At 31.1% G+C, this 25869-nt stretch overlaps 8 protein-coding genes across 13 annotated transcripts; 3 read left to right on the forward strand and 5 right to left on the reverse strand.

Annotated features, from left to right (window-relative positions):
- Positions 1–9726: 9726 nt before the first annotated feature.
- On the reverse strand, positions 9727–11184 carry OCT59_023009 (uncharacterized protein). 2 transcript variants are annotated; one of them, XM_025320101.2, is made up of 6 exons: positions 11142–11184; positions 10883–11047; positions 10663–10767; positions 10542–10592; positions 10266–10475; positions 9727–10193 (listed from the first exon to the last, which is right to left on the reverse strand). In XM_025320101.2, exons 1-6 carry the CDS (start codon positions 11145–11147, stop codon positions 10068–10070), a joined length of 663 nt encoding a protein of 220 aa, XP_025172118.1. In that variant the 5' UTR covers positions 11148–11184; the 3' UTR covers positions 9727–10067. The 2 variants fall into 2 exon arrangements, with proteins under 2 accessions (XP_025172118.1, XP_066006522.1); XM_066150496.1 differs by having other exon boundaries at positions 11131–11184.
- An 81-nt stretch (positions 11185–11265) lies between these two features.
- Positions 11266–11945, forward strand: OCT59_023010 (uncharacterized protein). The gene is made up of 3 exons (XM_025320102.2): positions 11266–11399; positions 11499–11584; positions 11652–11945. Exons 1-3 carry the CDS (start codon positions 11312–11314, stop codon positions 11688–11690), a joined length of 213 nt encoding a protein of 70 aa, XP_025172119.1. The 5' UTR covers positions 11266–11311; the 3' UTR covers positions 11691–11945.
- OCT59_023011 lies at positions 11839–13387 on the reverse strand. 3 transcript variants are annotated; one of them, XM_066150497.1, is made up of 8 exons: positions 13214–13387; positions 12969–13131; positions 12857–12894; positions 12729–12768; positions 12568–12625; positions 12460–12494; positions 12240–12383; positions 11839–12164 (listed from the first exon to the last, which is right to left on the reverse strand). In XM_066150497.1, exons 3-8 carry the CDS (start codon positions 12883–12885, stop codon positions 12087–12089), a joined length of 384 nt encoding a protein of 127 aa, XP_066006523.1. In that variant the 5' UTR covers positions 12886–12894; positions 12969–13131; positions 13214–13387; the 3' UTR covers positions 11839–12086. The 3 variants fall into 3 exon arrangements, with proteins under 3 accessions (XP_066006523.1, XP_066006524.1, XP_066006525.1); XM_066150499.1 differs by having other exon boundaries at positions 11853–12164; positions 12478–12494; positions 13067–13131; XM_066150498.1 differs by having other exon boundaries at positions 12240–12494; positions 13067–13131.
- Positions 13388–13488: 101 nt separating this feature from the next.
- Positions 13489–15597, forward strand: OCT59_023012 (uncharacterized protein). Of its 3 annotated transcripts, none has more exons than XM_025320104.2 (8): positions 13489–13573; positions 13645–13746; positions 13808–13860; positions 13954–14095; positions 14179–14371; positions 14455–14624; positions 14694–14758; positions 14839–15597. In XM_025320104.2, the coding sequence occupies exons 1-8, from the start codon at positions 13508–13510 to the stop codon at positions 14888–14890; spliced, it is 843 nt and encodes a 280-aa protein (XP_025172121.1). In that variant the 5' UTR covers positions 13489–13507; the 3' UTR covers positions 14891–15597. The 3 variants fall into 3 exon arrangements, with proteins under 3 accessions (XP_025172121.1, XP_066006526.1, XP_066006527.1); XM_066150500.1 differs by having other exon boundaries at positions 14716–14758; XM_066150501.1 differs by having other exon boundaries at positions 14455–14607.
- Positions 15069–16984, reverse strand: OCT59_023013 (uncharacterized protein; the record flags this gene model as incomplete). The annotated part of the gene is made up of 11 exons (XM_066150502.1): positions 15069–15142; positions 15209–15244; positions 15319–15363; positions 15433–15489; positions 15556–15661; positions 15743–15770; positions 15836–16018; positions 16093–16153; positions 16221–16432; positions 16499–16582; positions 16659–16984. The coding sequence occupies 11 exons, from the start codon at positions 16982–16984 to the stop codon at positions 15069–15071; spliced, it is 1212 nt and encodes a 403-aa protein (XP_066006528.1).
- Positions 16985–17143: 159 nt separating this feature from the next.
- Positions 17144–20743, forward strand: OCT59_023014 (uncharacterized protein; the record flags this gene model as incomplete). The annotated part of the gene is made up of 16 exons (XM_025320105.2): positions 17144–17221; positions 17292–17386; positions 17497–17585; positions 17664–17809; positions 17881–18002; positions 18297–18372; positions 18436–18538; positions 18616–18743; positions 18829–19076; positions 19173–19290; positions 19374–19553; positions 19666–19865; positions 19930–20172; positions 20242–20382; positions 20451–20594; positions 20666–20743. Exons 1-16 carry the CDS (start codon positions 17152–17154, stop codon positions 20741–20743), a joined length of 2181 nt encoding a protein of 726 aa, XP_025172123.1. The 5' UTR covers positions 17144–17151.
- Positions 20744–20870: 127 nt separating this feature from the next.
- On the reverse strand, positions 20871–23675 carry OCT59_023015 (uncharacterized protein). Its single transcript, XM_025309484.2, has 10 exons — positions 23298–23675; positions 23070–23173; positions 22908–22989; positions 22740–22828; positions 22533–22675; positions 22259–22409; positions 22028–22183; positions 21851–21963; positions 21569–21695; positions 20871–21491 (listed from the first exon to the last, which is right to left on the reverse strand). The coding sequence occupies exons 1-8, from the start codon at positions 23572–23574 to the stop codon at positions 21955–21957; spliced, it is 1011 nt and encodes a 336-aa protein (XP_025172125.2). The 5' UTR covers positions 23575–23675; the 3' UTR covers positions 20871–21491; positions 21569–21695; positions 21851–21954.
- Positions 23676–23854: 179 nt separating this feature from the next.
- On the reverse strand, positions 23855–25524 carry OCT59_023016 (uncharacterized protein). The gene is made up of 4 exons (XM_066150503.1): positions 25314–25524; positions 24788–25237; positions 24223–24703; positions 23855–24113 (listed from the first exon to the last, which is right to left on the reverse strand). Exons 1-3 carry the CDS (start codon positions 25353–25355, stop codon positions 24224–24226), a joined length of 972 nt encoding a protein of 323 aa, XP_066006529.1. The 5' UTR covers positions 25356–25524; the 3' UTR covers positions 23855–24113; position 24223.
- Between the last annotated feature and the right edge of the window lie 345 nt (positions 25525–25869).

Raw genomic sequence — 25869 nt, forward strand, 5'->3', positions numbered from 1 at the left:
TTGTTAGTTCACGTTTTAGTTTTTGAAATATCGCTGAATATTATATAAAAGAGAATGGAAGACAGAAAGGTTTTATTATTAATCAGTATTGAGTTGAATATAGTAAAATACAGTCATCCAATACCACTGATCGAACTGTAAGAAAAAGAATATTTACTTGTGAGTATGCTGGAAAATACAAGCCTAAGAAATTAAAACCAATTGACTAGCAACGCAACAAAGAATATAAAAAGATGGATTGCAAATGGTATATTAATTTAAGCAAACCAGAAAGCAATAATTTTGTATGCATTACCTTCATACAATCTGAACATAATCACGAACTACTTGCTGATAATATAAGATTTGCTGCAAAATTTCAAAGGTTTGATCAATCTGTAATGAAGGAAATTGAATGTGCAGTTATATATGAACGATATGATGCTTACACTATAAGAAACTTGTTACAACCATTATTTCCCAACCAGATCTTTTTTACTCAAGATATATCAAATGCCATTCAAAAGATTAAACGCGAAAAACAGATTTCTGGTTCAGATGCATCTGTCTTATTAAAATTTCTTCTCAAACAACAAAAGGAAGAGCCAATGATGTTTGTACAGCCATTAATTAATGTTGATAGTAACAGATTGTGTGGCATATTTTGAATGACGGCAAATCAAATTGATTTATGGTCTCGTTACTCAGATGTTATTTTATACGATAACACTTCAAAAACTAATAAGTACAATTATCCACTGTCTTTATTTATACTAGTTGATAATGATGGAAAATCATGTTTGGGAGTTCAAGCCTTTTTAAATGATGAAACACAGGAGAGTTATGAGAAGATCTCAAAAAATACATAAAAAGATTATATTTGAGTTTGCTTAAAAAGAACTAAAATTTTCATAAAAATCTTGCCTTTTTTTAGATAGTGCCAGCCTAAATTTTATTGTCCGTTTTGATACTGGCCAGCATTATCATAATTCCAGCCCTGAAAAGTTGCTTATTTTAAGCCAAAATCTTGCCGATCATTTATAACCTCCATATGTATTTTTGGGGGTCCTGTAATGAGTGGGCCCTACAATAGACATTGGACGCAACAGGATCTAAACCAAAGGTTATTTTAATTGGTATGGATCCAGTTATAGATGCTGCATATAGAAATGTATATAAAAATACCTATCACATTCATTGTATTTGGCATATATCTCAAAATTGCCAAAACGACTTAAAGCTAAACTTGGAGTTGTAAACTTTAAACAATTTGTTCATGATTTCTGGAAAATGTAAAACTCATTATGTTTGGATGTTTTTGAGCAATGATTTCAAAATCTATTGGAAAATTATCCTAATAGTAACGAGTATTTGCATAATCCAATTTACTCAACACGACATTCTTGGGTACGTGCATTTATAAGCCGAATATTTACAGTTAGAATGCAATCAACACAACATGTTGAATCAATTAATGCAATTGTTTATAAAGCTATTTCTTCTAGTTCAACTATGGCTAAAGTTGCCTGCCGAAATTAGGGAGTTTCAGCATGTTGAAATTGTCGAAATTGTCAAAACCTAAAAATATTACGTTTCACATAATAACTTGGCATCTAATGATCGTAGAATGATGCACCATAGCTCGTTGAAATCGTCTCATAATGACGAGTCAAATGGTAATTAAATCATCTTTTTATTTTGCTATAGTTTTACGGCCAAGTCTCCCTTTACTTCTTATGAAGCATCATCGGACTAGTATCCTATCATCCTCAAGAGGTAACCATACTACTGAGTACTTATTTTTCCTCAAGCAGACAGTACCATATATGAGGACATCCCCCATTGGGCCACATTTAAGGCTGATCTGAAGCTAGAAATACACCGCCTACTTGTCCTTAAACCCATTGTATGATACTGGTATGGTAGCTGTCACCTATAAACAACAATAGTCCGAAATTTTGAAATTTATTTATTTATATTGTGTAACTTATGTTTTAAAGTACTTTGTCAAAATATTAATTGCTGCGTAAGCGGCAAAATTTTTTTTTTGTCATATTACATGGAATTCTTATGGATTTTCATGGAATTTTTGTAAAATCCATAAAAATTACATGAAAACTAGTCCGAAATTTTATATTTTTATTATTGCTACTTATTAAAATTATCCAACTTTAACCCATAATATTAATTAAAATTCTTATTAAATTCTATAAAATAATCCGATAGAAATGTTCAGTACATGTTGCTATATCATTTTATCAGTCAATTTACAATTTATAAAAATTTGAAGTCACTTAATATTAGTGTGGTTTATAGGTGACAGCCACCATACTCAATTTATTTTACGACCTTTAGAGAGCACCTACTTTCATGGAGGACTTTCAACAGGTAACATCAACCATCTAGTACCCTTCCATACCACCATTTTAGGTACGAGGAATCTTGCATCAAAGACCACTACAGTCTACCTTCACAAGCACTGATAGTACAGTTGTTTATCGTAAGTGGTATACTTTGGCAGTCATTCAGACGAGAAAGTAAAGCGAGTATGGTGGGTATCGGCCATCCAGGGATCAAATCAATCAGGGACCCAAAAACACCATGACCCTTAGTTGAAATGTGCAGCCTAACTGTACACACTAATTCACCATGATGCAGTTCAACTACGCTAATCCCTATACCTTCATGCTATTGGTTGTAGCATCTGCAGTAAAATTCGTTTAATTTCCGTGATTAGTGGAATTGAACCTGCGACCTGACACGCACTATACTCAGGCTTAATGAGGGTCTCAGTCACTTACCACTGAGAAAGGGTGATCAACCCTTTAAATCATCTTTTTATGATCACTAGATGCCAAGATATTAAGCAAAACATCAAAAATCGGCATTTTGTATTTTATGATACTGCGCTATTTGACGTTTTACTTAATAACTTGGCATCTAATGATTGTAGAAAGATGCACCATAGCTCATTGGAATCGTCTCATAATGACGAGTTGAATGGTGGTTAAATCATCTTTTTACTTTGCTAGAGTTTTACGGCCAAGTCTTTTTCTACTTCTTATGGAGCATCATCGGACTAATATCCTATCATCCCCAAGGGGTAATCATACCACTGAGTACTTATTTTGCCTCAAGTAGATAGCACCATATACTGTATGAAGACATTCCCCATCGGGCTACATTTAAGCGCCGATCTGTGGAATACACCGCCTACTCATCCTTAAACCCATTGTATGATATTGGTACTCAATTTATTTTACAACCTTTTAAAGCATTTACTTTCATGAAGGACTTTCGATAGGTAGCATTAACCATCTAGTACTTTTCCATACCACCATTTAGGTACAAGGTCTCACTCAAAGGCCACTACAGCCTGCGATTACCTAGCACCGATAGTACAGTTGTTTACCAAAGTGGTATATATACTAACTCGGACGGGAAGTAGTAGGCATATCGTTCAGTCACCTGCATGGCGGGTATCAATCACCAGTGATCACTAACCAGGACCCAAAGAGTAGGGAATTGAACCCCCATAACCATGCTATCTGTTCTGTGCACAAACACCTTGGTTGGTCTAAGACCTAACAGAAAGTCTAACTACAGGACTGCGCACATGCCAATAGCCTCATAGGAAACGTTAGAAAGACACCATGACTCTTAGTTGAAATGTGCAGCCTAACTGTACACACTAATTCACCATGATGCAGTCCAACTACACTAATCCCTGTACCTTCACGCTATTGGTTGTAGCGTCCGCAGTAAAATTCTTTTTATTTCTGTGGTCATGAGAATCGAACTTGCGACCTCACCATACTCAACCACCTATTGCCTCTTATGAGACTAATCTCGGGTCTGTGTCCTATCATCTTCACTGAGCAACCATTATACCGAGTACTTAATTCCTTAGGCAACAGCACCACTATAGAAGACATCCCCATCGGGCAATTTTAGACTGATCTGAAGCTAGGTACACGCCGCCTACTCATCCTTAATCTATTGCATGATACTAGTACTCAATTTATTTTTACGACCTTTAGAGAGCATCTACTTTCATGAAGGACTTTCAACAGGTAGCATCAACCATCTAGTACCCTGCGATTACTTAGCACCGATAGTACAGTTGTTTACCCCAAGTGGTATACTTTGTAGTGACCATTTGGACAGGAAGTAGCAGGCATCTGTTCAGGATCACCCCTTATGGCGCATCAACCACCAGGGATCACCAACCAGGATCCAAAGAGTAGGGAATCGAACCCCATAACCATGCTACCTGTTCTGTGCACGAACACCTTGGTTAGTCTAAGACCTAACAGAAGGTCTAACTACCACTAAGACATTGCACCCTCAGCTTTACCATTTAGAACGACCATCTAGCCATTACTGACCTCAAGTGGTATTGTAGAGTGATTACCCGGACAGGAAGTCCCCCCTAAGGTATAGTAGTGACCTCAAGGACAGGACGGCGCACATGCCAATGGCCTCATAGAAAACGTTAGAAGGACACCATGACCCTTAGTTGAAATGTGCAGCCTAACCGTACACACTAATTCACCATGATGCAGTCCAACTACGCTAATCCCTGTACCTTCACGCTATTGGTTGTAGCGTCCGCAGTAAAATTCTTTTATTTCCGTGGTCATGGAAATCAAACCTGCAACCTCACCATACTTAGGCTTAATGAGGGTCTTAGTGACTAACCACCGAGATAGGGTGACCAACCCTCTTAAATCATCTTTTACGATCACTGGATGCTGAGATAATAGGCGAAATGTCAAACAGTGCAGTATCGTAAAATACAAAATGCTGATTTTTGACGTTTTGCTCAATATCTCGGTATCCAGTGATCGTAGAAAGATGATTTAACCACCATTCGACTCGTTGGTATGAGACGATTCCAACGAGCTATGGTACATCTTTTTACGATCACTGGATGCCAAAATATTAAGCAAAATGTCAAAAATCGGCATTTTGTATTTTGCGATACTGCATCATTTGACGGTTCACATAATAACTGGGCATCCAATGATCGTAGAAAGATGCACCATAGCTCGTTGGAATTGTCTCATAACGATGAGTCAAATGGTAGTTAAATTATCTTTTTACTTTGCTAGTGTTTACGGCCAGACCACCCATTGCCTCTTATAAGACTAATCTCGGGTCTGTGTCCTATCATCTCCATGGGCAACCATTATACCGAGTACTTAATTCCTCAGGTAACAGCACCACTATTGAAGACATTCCCCATTGGGCCATTTTAGGCTGATCTGAAGCTAGGTACACGCCGCCTACTCATCCTTAACTAATCCATTGCATGATACTGGTACTCAATTATTTTACGACCTTTAGAGAGCACCTACTTTCATTGAGGATTTTCGACAGGTAACATCAACCATCTAGTACCCTTCCATACCACCATTTTAGGTACTAAGTTTCATTCAAAGGCCACTACAGCCTGTGATTACTTAGCACTGATAATACAGTTGTTTCACCCGCAAGTAGTATCTTTTGTAGTATTCTTCAGACAGAAAGTGCAGGCATCTGTCCAGGATCACCCCTTATGGTGGGTATCAACCACCAGGGATCACTAACCAGGACCCAAAGAGTAGGGAATCGAACCCCATAACCATACTACCTGTTCTGTGCACAAACACCTTGGTTGGTCTAAGACCTAACAGAAGGTCTAACTACCACTAAGACATTGCACCCTTAGCTTTACCATCTAGGATGACCATCTAGCCATTACTGACCCCAAGCGGTATCGTGTCGAATTCACCGGACAGAAGTCCCCCCAAAGTATAGTAGCCGACTCAGGACAGCGACGCGCACATACCAAATGGCCTCATAGGGAACGTTAGAAACACCTTACGATTCCCCGGATTGAAATGTGTGGTCTAACTGTACACACTAATTCACCATGATGCAGTCCAACTACGCTAATCCCTGTACCTTCATGCTATTAGTTGTAGCGTCCGCAGTAAAATTCTTTTTATTTCTGTAGTCATAGGAATCGAACTTGCGACCTCACGCTTCGAAGCTTAATGAGGGTCTCGTACTTAACCACTAAGATAGGTTGACCAACCCTTGGTTAAATTATCTTTTTACGATCACTGGATGCTGAGATAATAGGTGAAACGTCAAATGGTGCAGTATCACAAAATACAAAATGCCGATTTTTGATGTTTCGCTCAATATCTCAGTATCCAGTGATCGTAAAAAGATGATTTAACCACCATTCGACTCGTTGTTATGAGATGATTTCAACGAGCTATGATGCATCTTTTTACGATTACTGGATGCTGAGATAATAGGTAAAACGTCAAATGGCGCAGTATCACAAAATACAAAATGCCAATTTTTGATATTTCGCTCAATATCTCGGTATCCAGTGATCGTAGAAAGATGATCTAACTACCATTCGACTCATCATTATGAAACGATTTTAACGAACTATGGTGCATCTTTCTACGATCATTGGATGCCAAGTTATTATGTGAAACGTAATATTTTTAGGTTTTGACAATTTTGACATGTCAAAACTATTTTGGCATTTCAGCATTTTGACAGGTTTTAGTTTCAACATTTTGACAATAGTCTGTAGAGTTTCGGCAGGCAACTTTAATTATGGCTGATGTAGTTGAAGTTTTGGACTCTTGGATGTAAGGTTGCCTGCCTAAATCTCTCCAATATTCTACGATTAGTTTCGCTAAGATTTTACTATAGTTTTATTATAGTTTTGGTAAGATTTGGCAGTTTCAGCATTTTGTCAGGTTTCGCTTTTCTCCAACTATTTAATAAGACTTTTATATAGTTTCTGCAAAGTTTTGCTATTTTGGCATTTCGCCAACTTGCTAAAACCCCCTAGTTTTACCAGTAATCTTACTCAGATGTAAAAAGAATCAATGAATAAAGATTTTTTAGCATAGAAATTTAAATCAATAACATTTTATCAACCATTTGTTGTGAATAATTTCTTTAGTAATATTAATAGTGCTATCAAAAAATACTTTTCACCACGAATTGTTCAAGAAATCTATAAACAAATGTGTGAATCAGTGCTTTATAAATGTGAACAACTACCCCTTAACGAGGCCTTTGAATTTATTGATGATCAATTGGTAAGAAATGATTTGTTAGTGAAATTAGGATAAGGAATTAGTTTAGAATTAGAAGTTAGGGTTAGGATTAGGGATTAGGGGTTAGGGGTTAGGTATTAGGGATTAGGGATTACCGAATTAGGATAAGAGTTTTTTAATTAAATTTATTGTTTTAATTATTTTAGGATCAGGACGAATTTAATAAATATAATGCCAATTCTAATGATAATCAAATAGTAAGATGTGTTTGATGTGTTTTGTATTTGTGTTTAGAACTTTATTAAGTTTATTGATGATATTTTTTACATCTTTAGGATATGAGTAATCAAAATAAAGAGAAAATTGAAAATATTGAAGATTATTATGACTTTCGGCAAATATATTTAAAGGCTTTAATTAGTTCTGTTTTAAGAAAATCAACTCAAGTATATGAGCTTATTCCTTATATGCACTAACCTCATATCAGCATATTTTAATCTTCAATAACAGAACTCATTTATGTACATGTTTGTTATTAGTTTCACATGGAATTGTATGTCACCATTATTATTTTAAATTTATGATTGAGAATTCAAATGCTTTATTTCATATAGTTAATGCCAATAAGATGGCTTCATGATAGTGTCTGGAATTGTATTGACTCCATTTTTGATGAGCCATTATTTATTGGTAAATCATCTAAAAGTTTAAATCAGATTCAAGTTAATGATATTCAGAAACTGAATTTCATTCCAAGGCATCATAATAACATTCAAGAAGTTCAGATTTGGCAACATATACAAAAAAAATTGAATATAGTAGACTTATAGGACATTTCAAACGAGCTTTGGATTATTCATTGAAAGATAATGACCAAAAGAATTTGGACGATATTTTATTAGCTTATACTATTCATGAAAAAGAACAAAAGCAAATGACAGGTTACAATCAGAAAGAAGAAATGTCGTTCTTAATGATAATATAAATTTGGATAATGAGATGAAGTTATCTGATGGGCGTGTTTATGATGTAAATGATATTATAGATCCAATAAAACATCAAGGTAAAGAACAAAGGTAGACCTAATACTAAACGATTTAAGACTTATAATGAAGAAAAAAACAAAGTGAATCAAAAAGAAAATGTGTACAAGATGGATGGTAATGTAAATGATAATGATGATAATGTTAATAGACGTAAATGTGATTTATGTCATAAAATGGGACATTATACTTCTAAATACCCTAATAAAAGGAATAGCTAATTTATATACTATAGCGATTTTAATTGTATTTTATAATATGTAATATTTTAATAAAGTATTGTACGATATCACATGTAATAGATCACATGATCATATATAAGCGATGAATAATATTTTCCGCATACGCGATGATCTAAAATTAAAATCAGCTAAATGTACAAAAATCAGTAATAATTATTAGGTTTATTAATAATCATCAATTTGATTTTACTGATTTATTGCCAATTTTAGTGATCGATTTATTGATAAGTAGCAGGTATTACAGTGCAAATCACCTATAAAATTAGTTGCCAATTTTTTTGGTACTGATCGGCTAAGGTTAGACCAAATTTTATCCAACATTCAGCAATTTAAAATTTTGCCAAAATGAACTATTCTAATCAGTGATTGTTATACACATTTTTAAACGATTCAGTTATTATTTTATTATATGTAGTTTTACATTTAAATGGGTGTTATTTTACATGTTTTTAAACATTTTTAAATGGGTTAGTTTACAAAGGGTTCGTTATTCAATACTTTTTAGCATTAAACAACATATGGTGTTATTCAATATATTTATACACCTACCCAAAACTTCCTGATGAATAATAAAATTTGGAAAATATGGTAAAACTGACAGAAAATTTGAATTATTATAATATAATATAATAATATAAAATTATCGTATAAAGTAGTAAATAAAATAATAAAATATTATATTATTTATAGCAATTTTTTATGCAATGTTACAAACTGATTTAACGTATTATTCTGTATTATCTTCACAGATTCATATAATTTTACATTAATCTGTGTTGACATAGAACAATGTACTGTTTTACATGCATTTAATTTACTGATGTAGTTATAATATTATTACAAAATATATTGATTTAATATTGCTTAAATTTTAGAAGAATTCAGTAAAATTATCACTTTAATATTTATAAAGTAATATTTTATGATATTATTTTATATTATATTGATATTGTATTTATTTTATATTTTTTTTAAAAAAAATTATTATTAATATAATAATATCAAAATGATATTGATTTAATATTTTATCAAGTAATATCTTTAGTATGATATCATTTTGATATATTAAATTATTTTTTTTTTGCTGCAGCACATATAATTCTTTATTAAGATTTTGAAGAGACAAGTTTTAATACAATACATATTGAACAGGTCAAAAATCCTAATTAAATACTAGGAACTAAAGTCTATTAATCAGTTGGATCTGCCTATTAGGTGATTGTTGGTACTTCACTTGGGTTTAATCACATCCAACCTTTAAATGTAAGTTGAGCTTGCTTTTACTTTCTGACTGAATTAAAAATCCTAAAAAAAAAAAAAAATTCTTAAATTAAATAATATATTTATTTTATATATCTATTATTAGATTTATGAAATTATAAATGTAATTTCAAAGAATTTAATAAATGATTTATTATAAATGGAATAATATCAAATGGAATAATATCAAATGAACTTAATAAAAATTACAAAAATGTTTTCAAATTTACAATAATTACTTAATATACTAGAATTCAATTTAAAATTAAAATCATTATATTGCAACTCTATTTGATTTCTTATGAATTAGAAATTTTTAACATAATTACAAATAAAAGTAAATTTAGAGATTATTGGAAAATAAATACAAATTTTAAAAATAAGCTGTAAAGGGTGATTGCTTAATAAATCAGAGTTATCAAAGTATATTATATAATGAATTATGAAAATTACTAAATTATTAAACCTTATTCTCTACGTAAATTATCCAGCCTTGCCTGCAAGGCTGCATCATTACTAGATTCCATTTCCTCAGCTTGTAGAATTTTTTCTTTTTGTGATACTCTTTCAATTGAATTTGGAGTATCTACCAGCTAATATTTTAAAATAAAATATTGAGTATAGAATAATGAAATAACTCCTTGGAAATAAACTTTGCAACGTACCGATTGATCCAAACTAATACCAATCTCATCCAGAACCTGATTCACAATCTCATCGCTTTCTTCTTCATCATTCTCTTCTGCCATGGTGTCATCAATAACATCATTCATCATATCTTCTTTCATATCCATAATCTCAGATTCTTTCTCAAATTCTGACATAATTTTTTGCATTGCTGGTAGATTCATTTGTCGATTCATAGATTTCATAGCCTAATGTATTTTTTAAAAATATGATTGGTAAAATTACCTAAGAAAATTTCCTTTCGTACAACTTACCTTTGTTGCTCCTTTCATAGCTTCAGACATTTGTTGGTTAGATCTTAGAGTCTGTAAATAACAAGATATTTATAAATATTGTAATAAATAATTTTACAAATTTATTGGAATAATTAAGTACTTGAATTCGCAATGAAACAGCTTGAAGTTGAGTTTTCATTGCTTGAAACTTTTGAGAGTATCGTCGAGTTCTAACAAGATCTTTAGCCATAATTTTACATGCGCTCTATTTGTAAAAAACTATTTAGTAATTCGCTTTATAATATAACAATAATATGATGAAATTGTTCATTAATTTCCTAAAATTTGGAGTTGAATTCGAAATTCTGCCGGTAACATACCATTTGGTTTGCCTTGGCTGCTTTTTTTATATCCGCTATCAATTTTTTTTCGGATGCGTCAAGTTTTGTCTTTTCACGATCCATTTCACGCTGCGCTTTTTGAAGAGAACGTTGATGTTGCCGCAGCATTTCAGCCGGAGTCTTTTGACGACCAAACAACATTTCCTAATAAAAGAAACATATTCAAGTGAATATACGTTTCAAGAATTCATTCTTATGTTTCAGAGAAAATAAATACAAGAGTAAACCTTTACTATACCATCATTTTGAGCGTTGTTTTTATTTTCGTGTGAAAAATAGATATGTATTTGGTGGGGTTGACCTTTGAGTATTTATATCAGGAAAGGTTGCGTTATACATACATTTCAAGATAATCTTACTATGCGAGGAAAGTCTTGTGACCAAAATTTTTATCTTTTTTAAAAAAACATGCCTTCTTGTAAAGAGTTGCGCCAAGAACTTGTTAATTGTATGCTTAAATCTGACTGTGTTCTTATAAAACGGCATACTGTCAAAGGTGAAATATCGTTCATAATAGAATACAATATAAAAATAATGCGTTCAGGTCCTAAAAAAATGTTTCGATTTTTCTTACTTCGAGTTTTTTTCCCTTAAGAATGTTTACAGCCAGAACATGCCGAAGATGTTCCCAAAGAATGTCAAAGCATCCGAAAGAGTCTCTTTGAATGCCGAAGGGGTCTGGTATGTTAATTTTTCGAATTACTTTATTTTTCTATCAATATAATATATTTACCCGTAATTACTTTAGCTTGATATGCGGACGCGTTTTCGAGGCAATAAAACATAAACACATTCAAGCGGAGTTTATGCGATAGTATCTTTATATAAATTCAAAGCATTGACATTTTTCTACCAACTTTCTTTTGAGTTTAACGAGTAACAAAATTTGCAACATCAAAATATGGTCTTGATTGTAAATTTCGACACAAAACGGATAGCAGCAAGTTACACTTTATGAAAGTAAATAATTTAATAAATACAAAAATTCAATTACAGTATAAGGTTAGTTTTCACTTAGAATAAAAAGATTTATTGAATCTTAAACCCTCATTCCTCACTTAAGTTCCAAAGTAAGTTTCATACTTAAATTAACACGAGAATTAAAAACTATAGATGATTAAATGAAACAATTATGTTGTCTAACAGATAAAGAAAGGACATAAACTTTTAATTTATTGCTCGACTATAACATATCAGCTGATCTTCGGACTATACGTTGGACTTTCTTCTTGAATGCCGGATAATCTTCACGCCAGTCTTTCTGTAAACGAAAGATAAAATAAAAGAATTAGTTATTATCATAAATAGAACGTCAAACATCTAAATAAATTCTTACGGCAGCTTCGATATTTGCGGGAGATTCATCATTAGGTGTTGAAAGCATCGAGATAACACTCAACAAAATGGTCTCAACTGTATGCACTGGCATCCATCTTTCACCTGCATCCTCGTAGCCATATTTATCTTCACCAGGAGGGTGCTAATAAAGGAATAAGATTATCCCAAGCATATATTGAATATACGATAAAAAAGAAAGGATTTAATATATTTCTTACCAAGATTGAAATACAAACTTCGCCATCAGGGTAAACTACGGTGATAAAATTAATTATTATTAATATGCACGTAGTAAATTATTGTTAAACAATCGATTGTTCAAATACCATTCGGGTGCCACATTTCAGATATGAATCTCAGCTTTGGAGGCATCAATGGATAATCCTAATTTAAACAATGAATATCATCGGTACATATAATTTATTGTTTAATTTATCAAGAAATTTACAGCTATATCAAAGAATTCATCTGATCTGTTATTACTTGCCTTTGGAAACGTCATCCTTGCTTTGAAAAACCCACCTTCACTATTTAGGTTGAATCATTAGGATATTAATATCATTCAAATTAGCAATATGATTCGGATATAAAATTATCATCATTTTGTTCACTTACTATAAAGTATCTGGTGGGCCAATAATCATAATCTCCCACTTTAATAATAAAATTATCAGACAATGCTAAAATATGTAGCTAACACAGAACTAAAATCTTTAGAATCTCATACCTTTACAAGGAAAATTTAAAATTAGCTCAACTATTTTTTTTTTTTTTTAAAAAAAAAAATAATAGAAAACAAATAAAACAAAATGGCAACTTTTATACCTCATAAATGTTATCGTTGTCAACAAGTCCTGCCGAAAACCCTTCTACGGGATGTTTTGATAGTTCTGATTCATTAAACAGATAGGAGATAGGAAGAATAAATAAATAGTCTGTGATTGACTTTAAAGAACTATTCATAACGATTACCTTTAAGTTGCTTTTGAAGAAGGAGAGCGGATTGTAGAGTAGTTGCTGGAGACGCCATAACCGTTATAATCGTTAAAAGAGCTTGAATCTTGGATTGTTAATTTTGAGTGATTAAAAAATAGCAGGACTCCGAGTCGCGAGCAATTGTCATTGATCGGACTTGAATGAGAGTTCCGACAATAAAACCCTAGTAGATTGAGCAGCCAAATCAGGCTAGATCCAACGTTTGTGCAAATCATAACTACATAAATTTTTCTTAAGTTGATCTCTCTCTATTTTCGTAGTTTATTTACTATGGCTTACATTAAAACAATTGGGGATTTAGCCGCGTTCAATAAGCTTATTGCATCGCCAAAATTGGTAGATATATACGTTTATAATAGTTAATTACGCGCTTGTACTATTTTTTAATTCTTGCATGTTAATTATAGACAGTTGTTGATTATCATGCGACATGGTGTGGTCCATGTCAAACGATCGCGCCAGTTTTTCAACAATTGAGTACGCAATTTAAGCATGTAAACTTTGCAAAGGTAAGTATATATATTTGAATTCAATTAGCACATTGAAATCCATGCTTAATACTCTTTTTAGGTCGATGTTGATCATGTTAAAGAAGTCGCGACCAAGGAGGGTGTTACTTCAATGTAATTTCAGCTTTTTTTTACAAAAATTTCCTGGTCGATTTGATTCATATTGTAAATTTTTATATTTTTTTTTTTTTCTGTTAATGGCTGTAGGCCAACTTTCAAATTTTACAAAAATGGAAATGAAATTGCGAAATTAACTGGCGCTAACCCTGGCGGACTCAAAAACTTGATCGAACAACATGCTGGTACTCCTGAAGAGGGTGGATCAGGCTCTTTGAATGTTCAAGGTCATGTAAGTGAACGTTATATATTGCTTTTCCACATTTCCTTTTTTTTTCAATTTATTTAATACAATTTTGTGGTTATGAATTTCAGACGGATATCAACGAATTTATTACACTGAAACAAGTTGATTGTCTTAATCAACAAGAAAAAAATAATGTTAGAAATATCTTTGATAAAAATGACATGTATTTGGAGTCCGATGTTGATGAACAACTTTTGATCTCTATTCCTTTTAATCAAGCCGTAAAGATTCATTCAATAAAACTCGTTCCAAGAGACATGGGTAAATAATTATTTTATTTTTAAGTTTCTAATGAATCTGGATGTGAAAATTTAGAATACTCATTATCTTTATTGCTTTTTAAGAACATGCCCCAAAGACAATCAAGATTTACGCCAACAGATTAAACATTGGATTTGACGAAACAGATTCAATCGAAGAGACGCAAAGCATCAATTTGACTAAAACGGATTATGAGAAAAATGATATTATTCCTTTGAGATTTGTTAAGTTCCAAAGTATCACAAATATTGCTGTAGGTTTAATTTGAACAATTATTATATATCTATATTATTTCTTATATCTGACCCGCATTTTTTATTAGTTATTTGTAATGGATAATTTAGAGGATGAAGAGACAACCATTATCAAGGAATTGCGTTTCATTGGGTAATAAGTTTTTCCTTTTCTTTTTATTAATGCAATTTCCTTCAATAATATTTTTCTTATGATTCTTACTTTGTGTGTAGATCTCCGGTGGAGACAACCAATATGGAACAATTGAAAAAAATAGAACAATAAATGATTGTATAAGACTTTATTTAACGGTGTAAACCGTTTTTATTTTACCTCAACTTTTCATTGTTTCTGAATATGATCAAATCTTACCTTACTATACAATTAAAATGTTTTAATTTATCATGTATTATGTATTATAAAGATGGATTAATAAAGTATCGATCTGTCTACAAAAAAGTAGTTAGAGGTTCTCTTTATGTGAGTACGAAAAGGCGTCTATACAGATTGTTATTACTCCAATTACTATTTCAAAAGCTAAAAAAAAGGACAAATTAATTAAACTTAGTCAGAAATCTAAATTTATATATATTATATATTTACCAATTAGGACAATGACAATCCATTCAAGTTGTTCACCTGTAATTCAGAAAATATTTTATAATAATAGTATAGCATATAATATGATGGAAGCCAAAAAAAAAATTACAAACCGTGAGAACTTGTCAAATGCTCTTTAAGCATATCTAAAAGGTCACCTGCAAAGTAATATTATTAAATATTTAAATTGGATTATTTATAAGCTTAACATTTGATAATGAACATACTTATTACGGCAACTCTTTGATTTAATAGTTCTACACGCTGCGAAATCTCAAGATAGCCTTTGAAAAATCAAATTAGTAACTAAGTAATACAAAATATGTAATAAAAGACTTAAGGTTTCTTACCTCTTATTGCTGCATATAAAGGTTCATAAGAGGGTTCCGACCAAAATATTTCGGGAGTATCTAAAATATTACTAACCAAATTTACGTTGATTCTCATAATGAACAGCTGTAGTGATCATAACAAAGCATGTCTCAGTGAAGTTTAACAATTAAAATTTAATTACAGTAAAAGCTGAAAAAAAAATACCTGTCCAATTTTCTTAGTAATTGCCGATCTAAAGAAGAAATACTACTTTAGAATTCGTTTAACTAGAAATAAACCGATATTATAATCACAGACCTGGACATTTGAACTTTTCCTGTTTCTGCCATGGTTTGTGGAATATGTTTAGTTACTTCAATTGTTTCTTCAATTAATCCTTCAAATAATGTCATTTTCACAGATTGTGCAATAGCATGAGATATTGTAAGTTTGATCATGTAATTGCCAGAATTTTTAAGAGTTATCACATCATTATAAATTCTGAGATGTTCTCGTTGAATTAATTAAAGAACAATATTGCAATGTTAAACAAAACATAATATTACAAAAATCACCTTGGTTGATACGATGCAGCGTAATTATAGCGAAATTCCTCTGTTTCAACATCATCAGAAGCTACAAAATTTAAATAATTAAAATTTGCTGTACACTACTTAATTAATAGAAAAAATATAATTCCAACCCAATTTTTCATCTTCAAATGGAACAAGTTCGTACAATAAATTCTTTTCTTCATCTTCTTTCATGCCCCATATAACTACAACACCATATTCAAAGAGAAAAACTTCAGAAATATGCTCTTGCGGAAAGGGTAAAAGTGCCGGATCATCAAGACCCAAAAGATCAGCCGTTGATGGTGGCTCATGTATCTTGAAGGTAAATGGTGTATAGATACTAAAAAAATTAAATGGCGTGAATCTTAGAATCTGTTGAATAGATTTATTATGATACATATCTTACCATTCATCAACACGTATGGGCGCAGTCCCATTTTTTGATTTACGACCTTGAAGATTTTTGAATAGCTCATCTAACCGATAAGCTCTAAATATGGAATATTATAATCATATTGGATAAACTGAATTTAATGAATTTGAAAATTTTTTCATATATAACTTACGAAGCAGTGCAGTAAGCGGTTACTCGAGGAAGTAAAAGCTTTTCTTGTTTACTAAATTTTTCTGCTTCAATTCTAGCGGTACCTTGAGGTAATTGTCCGATTTGATTATAAATTTCACACGTTTCTGTGGGAGGAACAGTTTGTTGTTCTGTTGGGAACAACGTGAGCTTTTGTGAAGTTTTCGTTGTTCTATTTGGTTGCTTAGCTTTTGTTCGTTGCCTGCCGGAGATTTCGGGTTGAGGAATATTTACTCCTTGTCTTTGCTGAGAAGAGCTTGGCAAAGGAGCAATAGTTGGAAGTGGTGTATATTGTTGTCGCTTTTGCATTGTGAACAGTGAATGATAAAAAACCCGTGAATTTTAATTTAATATTTAGTTGATGGTTGATGAACTCGAAACCGCAGTCACGCACAGACCACCATCACCTGATTCCAATTTTGGAGTTTTTTTTTTTTTACTACGAAATTAGCCTTTTCATTTATATTCGTGTAAAAATGATCAAAAGAAAAACAAGGAACATTAGGACTAAACTCAATAGCGATGAAGAAGCCAGTACTGATACAAGTTAGTACAATTTTACTTTATTTTTAATTACCTGAATATAGATACCTTTCCTTATAGATTCCTTCTACAGGCTCTTTCATTTCTGTTATAAAGTCGGAAACAGAAAAGGATCAAAAAAAAAAACCTAAAAAGGGTAAAGCTATCCTTAGTTTTGGGATTGATGAGGTATGTTCATTTACAATTACTTTTTCAGTTTATCTTTTATAAACATTTTGGAAAGGTTCCACCTCTTATTTATATAACTATTTGAAGCAACATTGTTTGATTGTTTATAGGAAGAACAAGGCGAAACCTTTCAAATAACAAAGACTGCTGCAAGTCGTCGTCTTGCAAAGTCAAAATCCAAGAAGCTTCATATTGATCAGTTTAGTATCTTATTAGAAAATTGGCATTAATTTCTTAATATACTTGACTCTAATGTTAAAATTCTTTTTTTAATTAGTCAATCAATTTCTCAAGATTCAGATCAAATAACGCCTTCCTATACTGAAGAAATGTTATCAGAATTACGTGCTAGTACACCATCAGCGCCGGCTTCCTTTCAGTTTCAGGATAATCTTGAAAAATTTTCATCCACTCTTGGTGAAGGTATTTTATAATCGGATAAATTTTTTCGGCTGACATTTGATGGTTAAACATTAATTGTGTTTTATTTTCAGGGAATATTTTTGGTATACCCGATGCTAGTGCTATTAGTGCAGCTAAAAAGGAAAGAGAGATGCGACGAAAGAAAGGATTATCTGATGCTCCAGATTATATTCCTTTATCAGAAGATACTGATGTAATGTATTTATATTTGGGCTGGGCCAATATTTAATTTTATGTTTAACACTCTCAAGATTCTGGGATACCAAAAAATTGAGATATTTTTCTAATGAGAATTCTCATATCTGGATATATATTTATTTATTTCATATAATTTATTGTTCAGAATAGATTATTACTCTTTTCTCCATTTTCGTTCTTACTCCATCTTTTTGAGTAAAAATTATTTGTTAAACATAATTTTTAATTGGTGCAGATTTAAAATTATTAGCTTTTATTATAATTACTTACTAATTATATTTTTAAATAGATTATAACTACATCAGGCAAGAAAATGGAATCAAGGTTGGTTCGTGAAGAGGATGAGTTGGGTGAAGCAGATGAAGGTCGGTATTCAATAGTCTATTTATGATTCCATGAACAGTACTGAGCTTATAATAAAAATGCAGAACTTGAACGATACATGAATGAAAAACTTGCTATTGGAAAAAAAGCCAAAAAAGAACAGGAACGTCTTAAAAAAGCAGATATTGAAGAAATGATCATGGATGTGTATGTGTATATCTTTTCTTTTTTTTTTTCCTAAAAATTATTAAATTATTTTATAAATAAATATATAATTATTATAGAGATTTTGAAGATGAAGATGATGAAATGTTACAATGGGAATTAGAAGCTATGAAAGCGGGTGGTCATATTCCTAAAAAATATTCACAAAAAACTCCTGATCTAATGAAACAAGTGAAACAAGCTAGAAGTAAGTATTTATTTAATTTTATTTTTATTTTGAATTACTAATTAAATTTTTAAATCATTAAATATATCTAATTTCATTGTTTAAGTACCTACTGTTGTTCCTGTTCCTACATTAAGTGAAGTTCAATCGCATCTAGAGAGTCAACTGATAGATTTACAAGAGCTTTATAATAATCACCAAGCTGAACTTACTCAAACACAAAGTGTACTTGACAGTATTACGTCTTCAAACGCACAAATGGATATTGAAATGCAAAATACAAAAAAACGTTATACCTATTTTCAAGAGCTTAAAACGTTTGTTGAAAATCTTGTAGAATTTCTTGATGATAAGGTTAGAATTATAAATAATTAATTTAAATAAACAATTGTATTTAATATTTAATTTGAACTACTATTATTTTTAATATATTTTGTGTATATATCTAAGTTTCCAATACTGGAGAAACTTGAAAAAGATTATCAGGAAGTACTCATTAAAAAGTCACAGCTTATTATGCAAAGAATTATGGAAGATGATACTTATGATATTGAATTATTCAGTACAAGTAAGTACAAGTTTTTCTTACAATTGCAAATCATTATAAGTGATGAATGAATATAATAATATATATTATTTATTTTTCAAAAGATGAAGCATATGTAAATTCTGATGTTAGCAATACAATTCGTCAGCAAAGAGGACAACAACGTGATCATAGACGATCTCTTCGAAAAAATAATACACATGTAGATAAGTTAGAGGAAGAAGGTTTTTCTACAGACGAAGAATTAAGTATAAGTGATGAAAAAGAAATTGCTAAGGAAATAGGTAATCATCAAAATCTTATTTTTTATTTTTTATTTTTTTTATTTTTATTTTTATTTTATTTTTGAACTATTATATTATTTTTTATTATTAATTAAAAAGGTTTTTTTTATAGATGAAATTTCATATCACCATACTAAGTTATTTGAAGATGTAACTGATGATTTTAAATCAATTGAATTAGTAAAATCTAAATTTATATCTTGGAAAACCGAATTTAATGATGATTATACAAAAGCATATGGAGGGTTAAGTTTACCAGGTGTATTTGAATTTTATGTTAGATATGAAATAATGTTATGGAATACATTAAAGGTATAAATTATTAATGATATTTGGTATTATAAATATTATATTAATTATATTTGACAAATTATAGTTTGATCGTATGGAGTGGTATAAAGTTATTTCAGAATATTCTATTCCTGAATCAAATACAAGTCAAATAAGAACAGATGATGATTTTACTATTTTAAGCAAAGTTTTTGAGAAGATAATATTACCAAGAATAGCATATTTAGTAAAAACTTTGAATCCATATTCTTCAAAACAAACAATGTCTTTTATTGAAATATTTGGGAATATATTAAACCACATAGACAGAAAATCCCAGAAGTTTCAGGTAATTAAATCAAGTATTTCTTTTGAATAATTTTAATTATTTAATTTTTTTTTTCTTTTTTTTTTCCAGGATGTAATTAACGAAGTTTCAAAACGTCTTCAGAATGTAGTTATGTCTCTCGAAACCATACCTGAGAACATAAATATACCAGCTGATTCAAATAAGGATATTTCAACAGCACAAGACCGGTACTTTTGGCGCAAATACAAGGTTTGATATAAGTATTTTAATATTAGCGCGTTTTATGAATCTCCTCTAATTTTGTATCAATCGAATAGTTGTTAAGAAACCTTATAATGTGGAAAGAGTTTGTTTCAATAGATGTTCTTCGATCATTATCAATTGATTGTTTACTTAATCAATATTTATTATGTATTTTAAACAATTCATACAATTCATCAAAAGCAGAAAAATATCAAAAGGTAAAAAAAGCAAATTATTATACACATTATATAATTATTATATACATTTTAAATTATATTATTTTTTTCAGATACTTAATATCATTCCAAGTGATTGGCTTTCTCCGTCTTTATTAGAAGAAATTGCACGTGGAGCTGCAGGATTTTAATTTAATAAATATGCCAAAAAATCCAAAGAAGTTGTGAGCTTTTTTAGCCTATACTGTGTATGATATTTCTTCAAAGGAATACTGTCTGATCAAAATTCATCATAATAATTTACATATGTGCTCAAGTGTATAATTAAAAAAATAAGTTTCTCTTTAATATAATAATCACGACTTAATATCTCAGGAAAGAAAAGGATGAGCAAATTTTTTAGCTATTAAATTTAAATTGCAAATTGCAAATACCTAAATAATATTCTACAGAAATATGATCTATATTAAAACTAAGGCTAAAGTTGATGTTACGATAATACATTATTATACATAACACGTAATTTAGTTTTTTTTTATCAAAAAAAAAAAGTGACACAGTCACTAATAAATAGATTTTAAACATCATCTCCATAAAGTTTCTTTGAAAGCTCAACTATATGTATCAATTGACAACTAATTCATCCCTTTCTATAATAACTCTATCAGTTTCCAAATCTGATTCACCAGAAGCATCTAATTTTTGCCCAACTTCAAAACATTCTCGATCTATCTCAAAGAAACATTGTGCTGGTATTTCAGTAACTTCCCCATTGTTATGTTCTGTGCATTTACAGGGTGCTGTATCTTCTGTCGAACCATAATCACTTGATCCTTCCTCAACTTCTTCTTCACAAGTTGAAGAAATAGGTGTGCTAGGACGTCGAATAGGTGTCAATTCAAAAGATTCTACTTTCTTCTTAAGAACCGTTCTTTCAGCCTACATTAAACAGGTTAATATACGATGCGTGATAAAAAATTTTACAGACAGAATTCCCAAACAGGATCAATTCATACTTGTAACGCTTTGCATAAGTTTACTAATTTTGCTTGCTTTTTTTTTGCATCCTCTATAGCTTTCTGATCCCTTGCCCGCTGGAGTATGCGGATAAATATCGATTCGTAATTATGTGTATTAGCATACCTTCACCAAAATATCCACATAGGTGGAAAAACAATAATAAAAGAAGAAGAAATAGTGATAAAACGAAAGGTTGAAGGGAAAGACACATTGGATTGTTCAATGTGCGCTCAATTTCCCAAGTAGTATATGAAAATCTTAATATAAATTAATAGTACCTCTTCGGCCATCTCTAGAATGTTCTTGTTCATTATATCACATTTTCCTTTAATCGACGAATTTTCTTTTTCAAGTTTCTTTGTCTTTTTGGTCATCTGCGGTATTAAAACGCCTATAAGAGAGTAATATAAATGCATCTGTATAAAACTGATAAATCACAAGCGAAATGGTCAAACCTGTTCCATTTCTTTACGGAAAGTAAGAAAAAGTTCATTGCTCTTATTTAACGTTTCCTCAACTTGCTTAAACTTATCTACGTAAACATTAAGCTGTTTACGTAATTCTGTTTCTGTTTTAGTGAAAGTTTCTACTTGTTCCTTTAAAGAATTGATCTAAACAGCAAAAAGGAAAAAATTATTTGTAAACATAACATAAAATAAACTCCTTAAATAAGTAAATATTCTAACTTTTATCATTTCTTGTTCGGTTAATTGCTTTTGTTGCTGTAATTTTGCTTCATATAATTGCAATTCCAAATCTTTAGATCGAACAACACTTTTGAAGTGTTTCTCACGGAGCTCATATTGTTCTAAGAAACTGCGGAATTTATCTTTCAATCTATTACATCGGAATGAAGTGAAAATAAAAGGTTATTCTATTAGGACAATCGTACTTAAATAATTGGAAGAAATAAAATGTACTGATTTAGAAGGTTATTTATCTAGTAGATAAATTACTAACGCTTCATTATCCTCCGCTCGTTTTTTTTTCTCGTCAGTATCTTCTTCCATCTTGGATTTGATTTCCCAGATAGTATTTTCAAATTTACTCGATAATTCCTCGCGTTTCTGTTGTTCGCTAGCAGCCAAGCGCTTGCTTTCTTCCTACAAAGAGGATGCATTAACTAACGCCTTATAATTTAATAATGAGAGACTAAATTTTGCAAACCTTAATACGTTTATTTTCTTTCTGCAATTCTCGACATATGTTTTCAAATTTATGCTTCATTAAATTCGCTTTGGACAAATCACTCCTAGCTAAGAGAAAATTATATGTATGAGAATTTTATTCAATAAATGTAAATCATATTAAATTAACAAGAAGATATATGTATACCAGCATCCTTCTCTTTTTGTAATTGTTCATTGCGTTTCTTCAACTTTACATGATCTAGTTCAAGGCGTTTCATATCTTGAAACTATAAGCCAAATAAAAAATTAAAATGACTTATTATCAAAATCGGAAGAAATTAAAAATTTATAAATTAATTATGCTTACCAATTCCATGTACCTTTGCTGTATCATATCAAATTTTTCCATTTGATCATCACGGGAATTGATGGTATCTTTTATTTCTTTGCTTGCTTTTTTAACAGCTTTAGCTATTTAATAGTTAAAAACCGGTTTATTAATTGAAATAAAAGTTTTTTTTCAAAAAATATAAACAAATAACTGTTATTAAATATATAGTTAATGTAAAAGAAAAGTATTAAAGTAGTTCTGTACCGAGTTCCTTTTCCTCTTCATCCTCAATTAACGATTCATTTTCAAGCTGCGTGATTTTGTTCTGAATCATATTGTTAAGTTCCTGAGGATCCAGTGGTCTCTTTTTAGACGACGCGCCATTCTTTTTCGCATTTGCAGGTGAGACGGAGGGGGTAGTTTTAGATGAAGTAACTTTTAGATTTGCTTTTGAAGGTACGGGAGCTTGCTTCTCGTTCATTTCCGGTTGACCTGCTTGGTTTTCGGGATCGTTTGTCTTTGAAGTTTCAGTAGTTGGCATTATTAAGAAAAGTCGTTCTCGGAACGTATAAGTTAGCACAAATAACTTAAGAAATAGATCAAAAGAAAATTCCTCTCTTTATTCGGAAATGAACAAACAGTAAAAAAAGTCTACTTATAAAGTGGCTGTAAATAATAACGAATTTTTTTTTTTTTTTTTTTTTGATCCGATTCAACCCGTAAATAATTATTACTCATTTTATTAAAAAATAATTTTATTCATTATTCATTATGCAGCTCGTGGATCTCAGATCTTATAAACAATACGATCTTGTAAACTTACAGTAACTTGGTACATACGTTAATTTTTTATTCATGTATTATATTAGTTGAAAAGATTATTTAAGCAAATTGTGAGTATAATTAAAATCAATATTTATATTCCTATAACAAAATTAATCAAAATGTCAGAGAAAAAAATAAATAAATTTCTTTTTACAATGATTATTAAATTTTTTTTTTCTTTTTAGGATATTATAGATAAGTAAAAAAAGAGAAAATTGAATCCTCGTCACTTTCAGTTACAACACCTGTAAAGACCTGCTCCAAAAATTATAATAATCAGATTCTTTTTATAATATAATGAAAGATAGATTGTAAAAAGTTTACATTCCTTAACATTCCTTCTCTAAAATTTCTTAATAAATACCTCAATCTTGTCTGTTCCTTTTATTTTTCTTCTTCTTATCTTTTTCTTCTCGAGAGCTTTTCTTGATCTTTTTTTTTTGCACTTCACCTTCTTCGTTTGAGGCTTTTTTCTTTGATTTTTTCTGCTCTTCTTCGTGAGCGCTTTCGTCATCGTCGTCCTCCTGGGTTTTGCGCTTTATGGGCTTTTTCTTTGAAGATTCCGGATTAGGGTGTGGCGCACTTTTCGCGGACGTACTTGATCTCACCTTTGAACGTGATGAGCGAGAATTAGAAGGATTTGGTATATCTTCTTCATCTTCTTCATCACTTTGAGATGTGATGGACTCTGAATCAGGCGTAACAGAGTCAGACGTATCATTATTTTCTTCAACACCATCAGGATCAACTGCTGTTACCACTAGATCTTTATTTTTCTTTTCCATATAAGTCTTAAGTTCGGTTTCATAGGTTTGTTTAGCCTCCTCAAATCTATGCTCATATATCTATAATTTAAGATTAAAATTCATTAGGAAATTATATTGATAAAAGTATAGTTCTTTATTTTTTAAGTAAAATGAATAACGAACTTCTTTTTCCTCCTTTTGCAAACCCTTCCAACGGGCACTTATCAAATGCACTATTTCTGGCCATTGTTTATCTGGATTTTCCGCTTTTACTTGACTGGCAACCTCTTTTTGAAATAATATAAAAGCATTCTGTGGTTTTGTAGGTGCATTAGGATCACGAGGTGGTCTTGGCTTACGTGTAGATTTCTTGACTCCGTTTGCAGCACGTTTACCATTTTGTTGAGCCTTTTGATCATCATCTAGTGCTTCTCCATCGCCATTGAGAGCATTATTGAGCAATTTAATAAGAGTACTATTAATATCGCCTTTTAAGAAATCCTGAAGATTGACGTCTAGAGGGTTATTTTCTACTAAATTTTCATCGGTTTCGGCAGAGAGCGCATCCGCAGTTTGTAAAAGACTTACAACAGCGGCTTGTAAGCTAATAGCAGTTTTTCGTAGCCCTTGTGCCTTAAAATAAGTTGTTTGCGTTTTAGGTCACAAGGATTTCGCGTTAATATTTGATTTTAAATTTTAGAACGCTTACCGCGACTTTCAACCGCCGTTTATCATCGATTTTCGCAGACATAACCACAAAACCAACTTTAAAAAAGTATAAAAGCAAAAAAGAAGGATCTTACGCCCTTATAAATTGTGAAAAACGTTATATTATATAGAAAGAATTTTCAATTACACGCGAAGAGAAGCAATTTTAGTGTATAAACAGGACAAACAGGACAAAAAGGTGGTAGGTTTGTGGACTTTGAAATATACCAATTAGACCTTGTTATATTCATAAAATGCTGATTGAGGGGATCAGGCTGGTTATTTTTTGGGGACTGATTTGGATACTCGTGTTGTTTGGCATACATGTTATGATCTTATTTGAGTGGTTCATTCTTTTTTGGGTTACCATCAGTCATCAGGTCATCATCGTTTTGGGCTAATCTTCATAGATAAAATCAGAAGTACCTCATTTTGGATTGATCATGAATCAAATTGTATATATTAACTGTTAATACAGAAGACGTGTACTGTATAACAAGCTTTTCACTACTTATTAAAATAAATCTGAAGCCCGAGCCTGGGAATTGAAGGATTTT

Source organism: Rhizophagus irregularis, chromosome 32, assembly GCF_026210795.1.
Source record: "Rhizophagus irregularis chromosome 32, complete sequence".
In the NCBI taxonomy this organism is placed as follows: Eukaryota; Fungi; Glomeromycota; class Glomeromycetes; order Glomerales; family Glomeraceae; genus Rhizophagus; species Rhizophagus irregularis.

Excerpts from the sequence above, each read along its gene's own strand:
- OCT59_023009 (XM_025320101.2), bottom strand. Across the intron at positions 10,768-10,882 it reads CAGCCAAGGCAAACCAAATG|AGCGCATGTAAAATTATGGC; the intron begins GTATGTTACCGG and ends TTTTACAAATAG. Across the intron at positions 10,593-10,662 it reads CTGTTTCATTGCGAATTCAA|ACTCTAAGATCTAACCAACA; the intron begins GTACTTAATTAT and ends TGTTATTTACAG.
- OCT59_023010 (XM_025320102.2), top strand. The coding sequence starts at position 11,312 with ATGCCTTCTTGTAAAGAGTTGCGCCAAGAACTTGTTAATTGTATGCTT. Across the intron at positions 11,400-11,498 it reads AAAACGGCATACTGTCAAAG|AATGTTTACAGCCAGAACAT; the intron begins GTGAAATATCGT and ends TTTTCCCTTAAG. Across the intron at positions 11,585-11,651 it reads TTGAATGCCGAAGGGGTCTG|CTTGATATGCGGACGCGTTT; the intron begins GTATGTTAATTT and ends TAATTACTTTAG.
- OCT59_023011 (XM_066150499.1), bottom strand. The coding sequence starts at position 13,271 with ATGGCGTCTCCAGCAACTACTCTACAATCCGCTCTCCTTCTTCAAAAG. Across the intron at positions 12,895-13,066 it reads ACAACGATAACATTTATGAG|TGGGAGATTATGATTATTGG; the intron begins GTATAAAAGTTG and ends TTATTATTAAAG. Across the intron at positions 12,626-12,728 it reads CAAGGATGACGTTTCCAAAG|GATTATCCATTGATGCCTCC; the intron begins GCAAGTAATAAC and ends TGTTTAAATTAG.
- OCT59_023012 (XM_025320104.2), top strand. The coding sequence starts at position 13,508 with ATGGCTTACATTAAAACAATTGGGGATTTAGCCGCGTTCAATAAGCTT. Across the intron at positions 13,861-13,953 it reads AAGGAGGGTGTTACTTCAAT|GCCAACTTTCAAATTTTACA; the intron begins GTAATTTCAGCT and ends TAATGGCTGTAG. Across the intron at positions 14,625-14,693 it reads AAAGTATCACAAATATTGCT|TTATTTGTAATGGATAATTT; the intron begins GTAGGTTTAATT and ends ATTTTTTATTAG.
- OCT59_023015 (XM_025309484.2), bottom strand. The coding sequence starts at position 23,574 with ATGCCAACTACTGAAACTTCAAAGACAAACGATCCCGAAAACCAAGCA. Across the intron at positions 23,174-23,297 it reads TGAAGAGGAAAAGGAACTCG|CTAAAGCTGTTAAAAAAGCA; the intron begins GTACAGAACTAC and ends ACTATTAAATAG. Across the intron at positions 22,410-22,532 it reads CGAGCGGAGGATAATGAAGC|ATTGAAAGATAAATTCCGCA; the intron begins GTTAGTAATTTA and ends CCGATGTAATAG.
- OCT59_023016 (XM_066150503.1), bottom strand. The coding sequence starts at position 25,355 with ATGTCTGCGAAAATCGATGATAAACGGCGGTTGAAAGTCGCG. Across the intron at positions 25,238-25,313 it reads AACGGCGGTTGAAAGTCGCG|GCACAAGGGCTACGAAAAAC; the intron begins GTAAGCGTTCTA and ends ACTTATTTTAAG. Across the intron at positions 24,704-24,787 it reads TGCAAAAGGAGGAAAAAGAA|ATATATGAGCATAGATTTGA; the intron begins GTTCGTTATTCA and ends CTTAAATTATAG.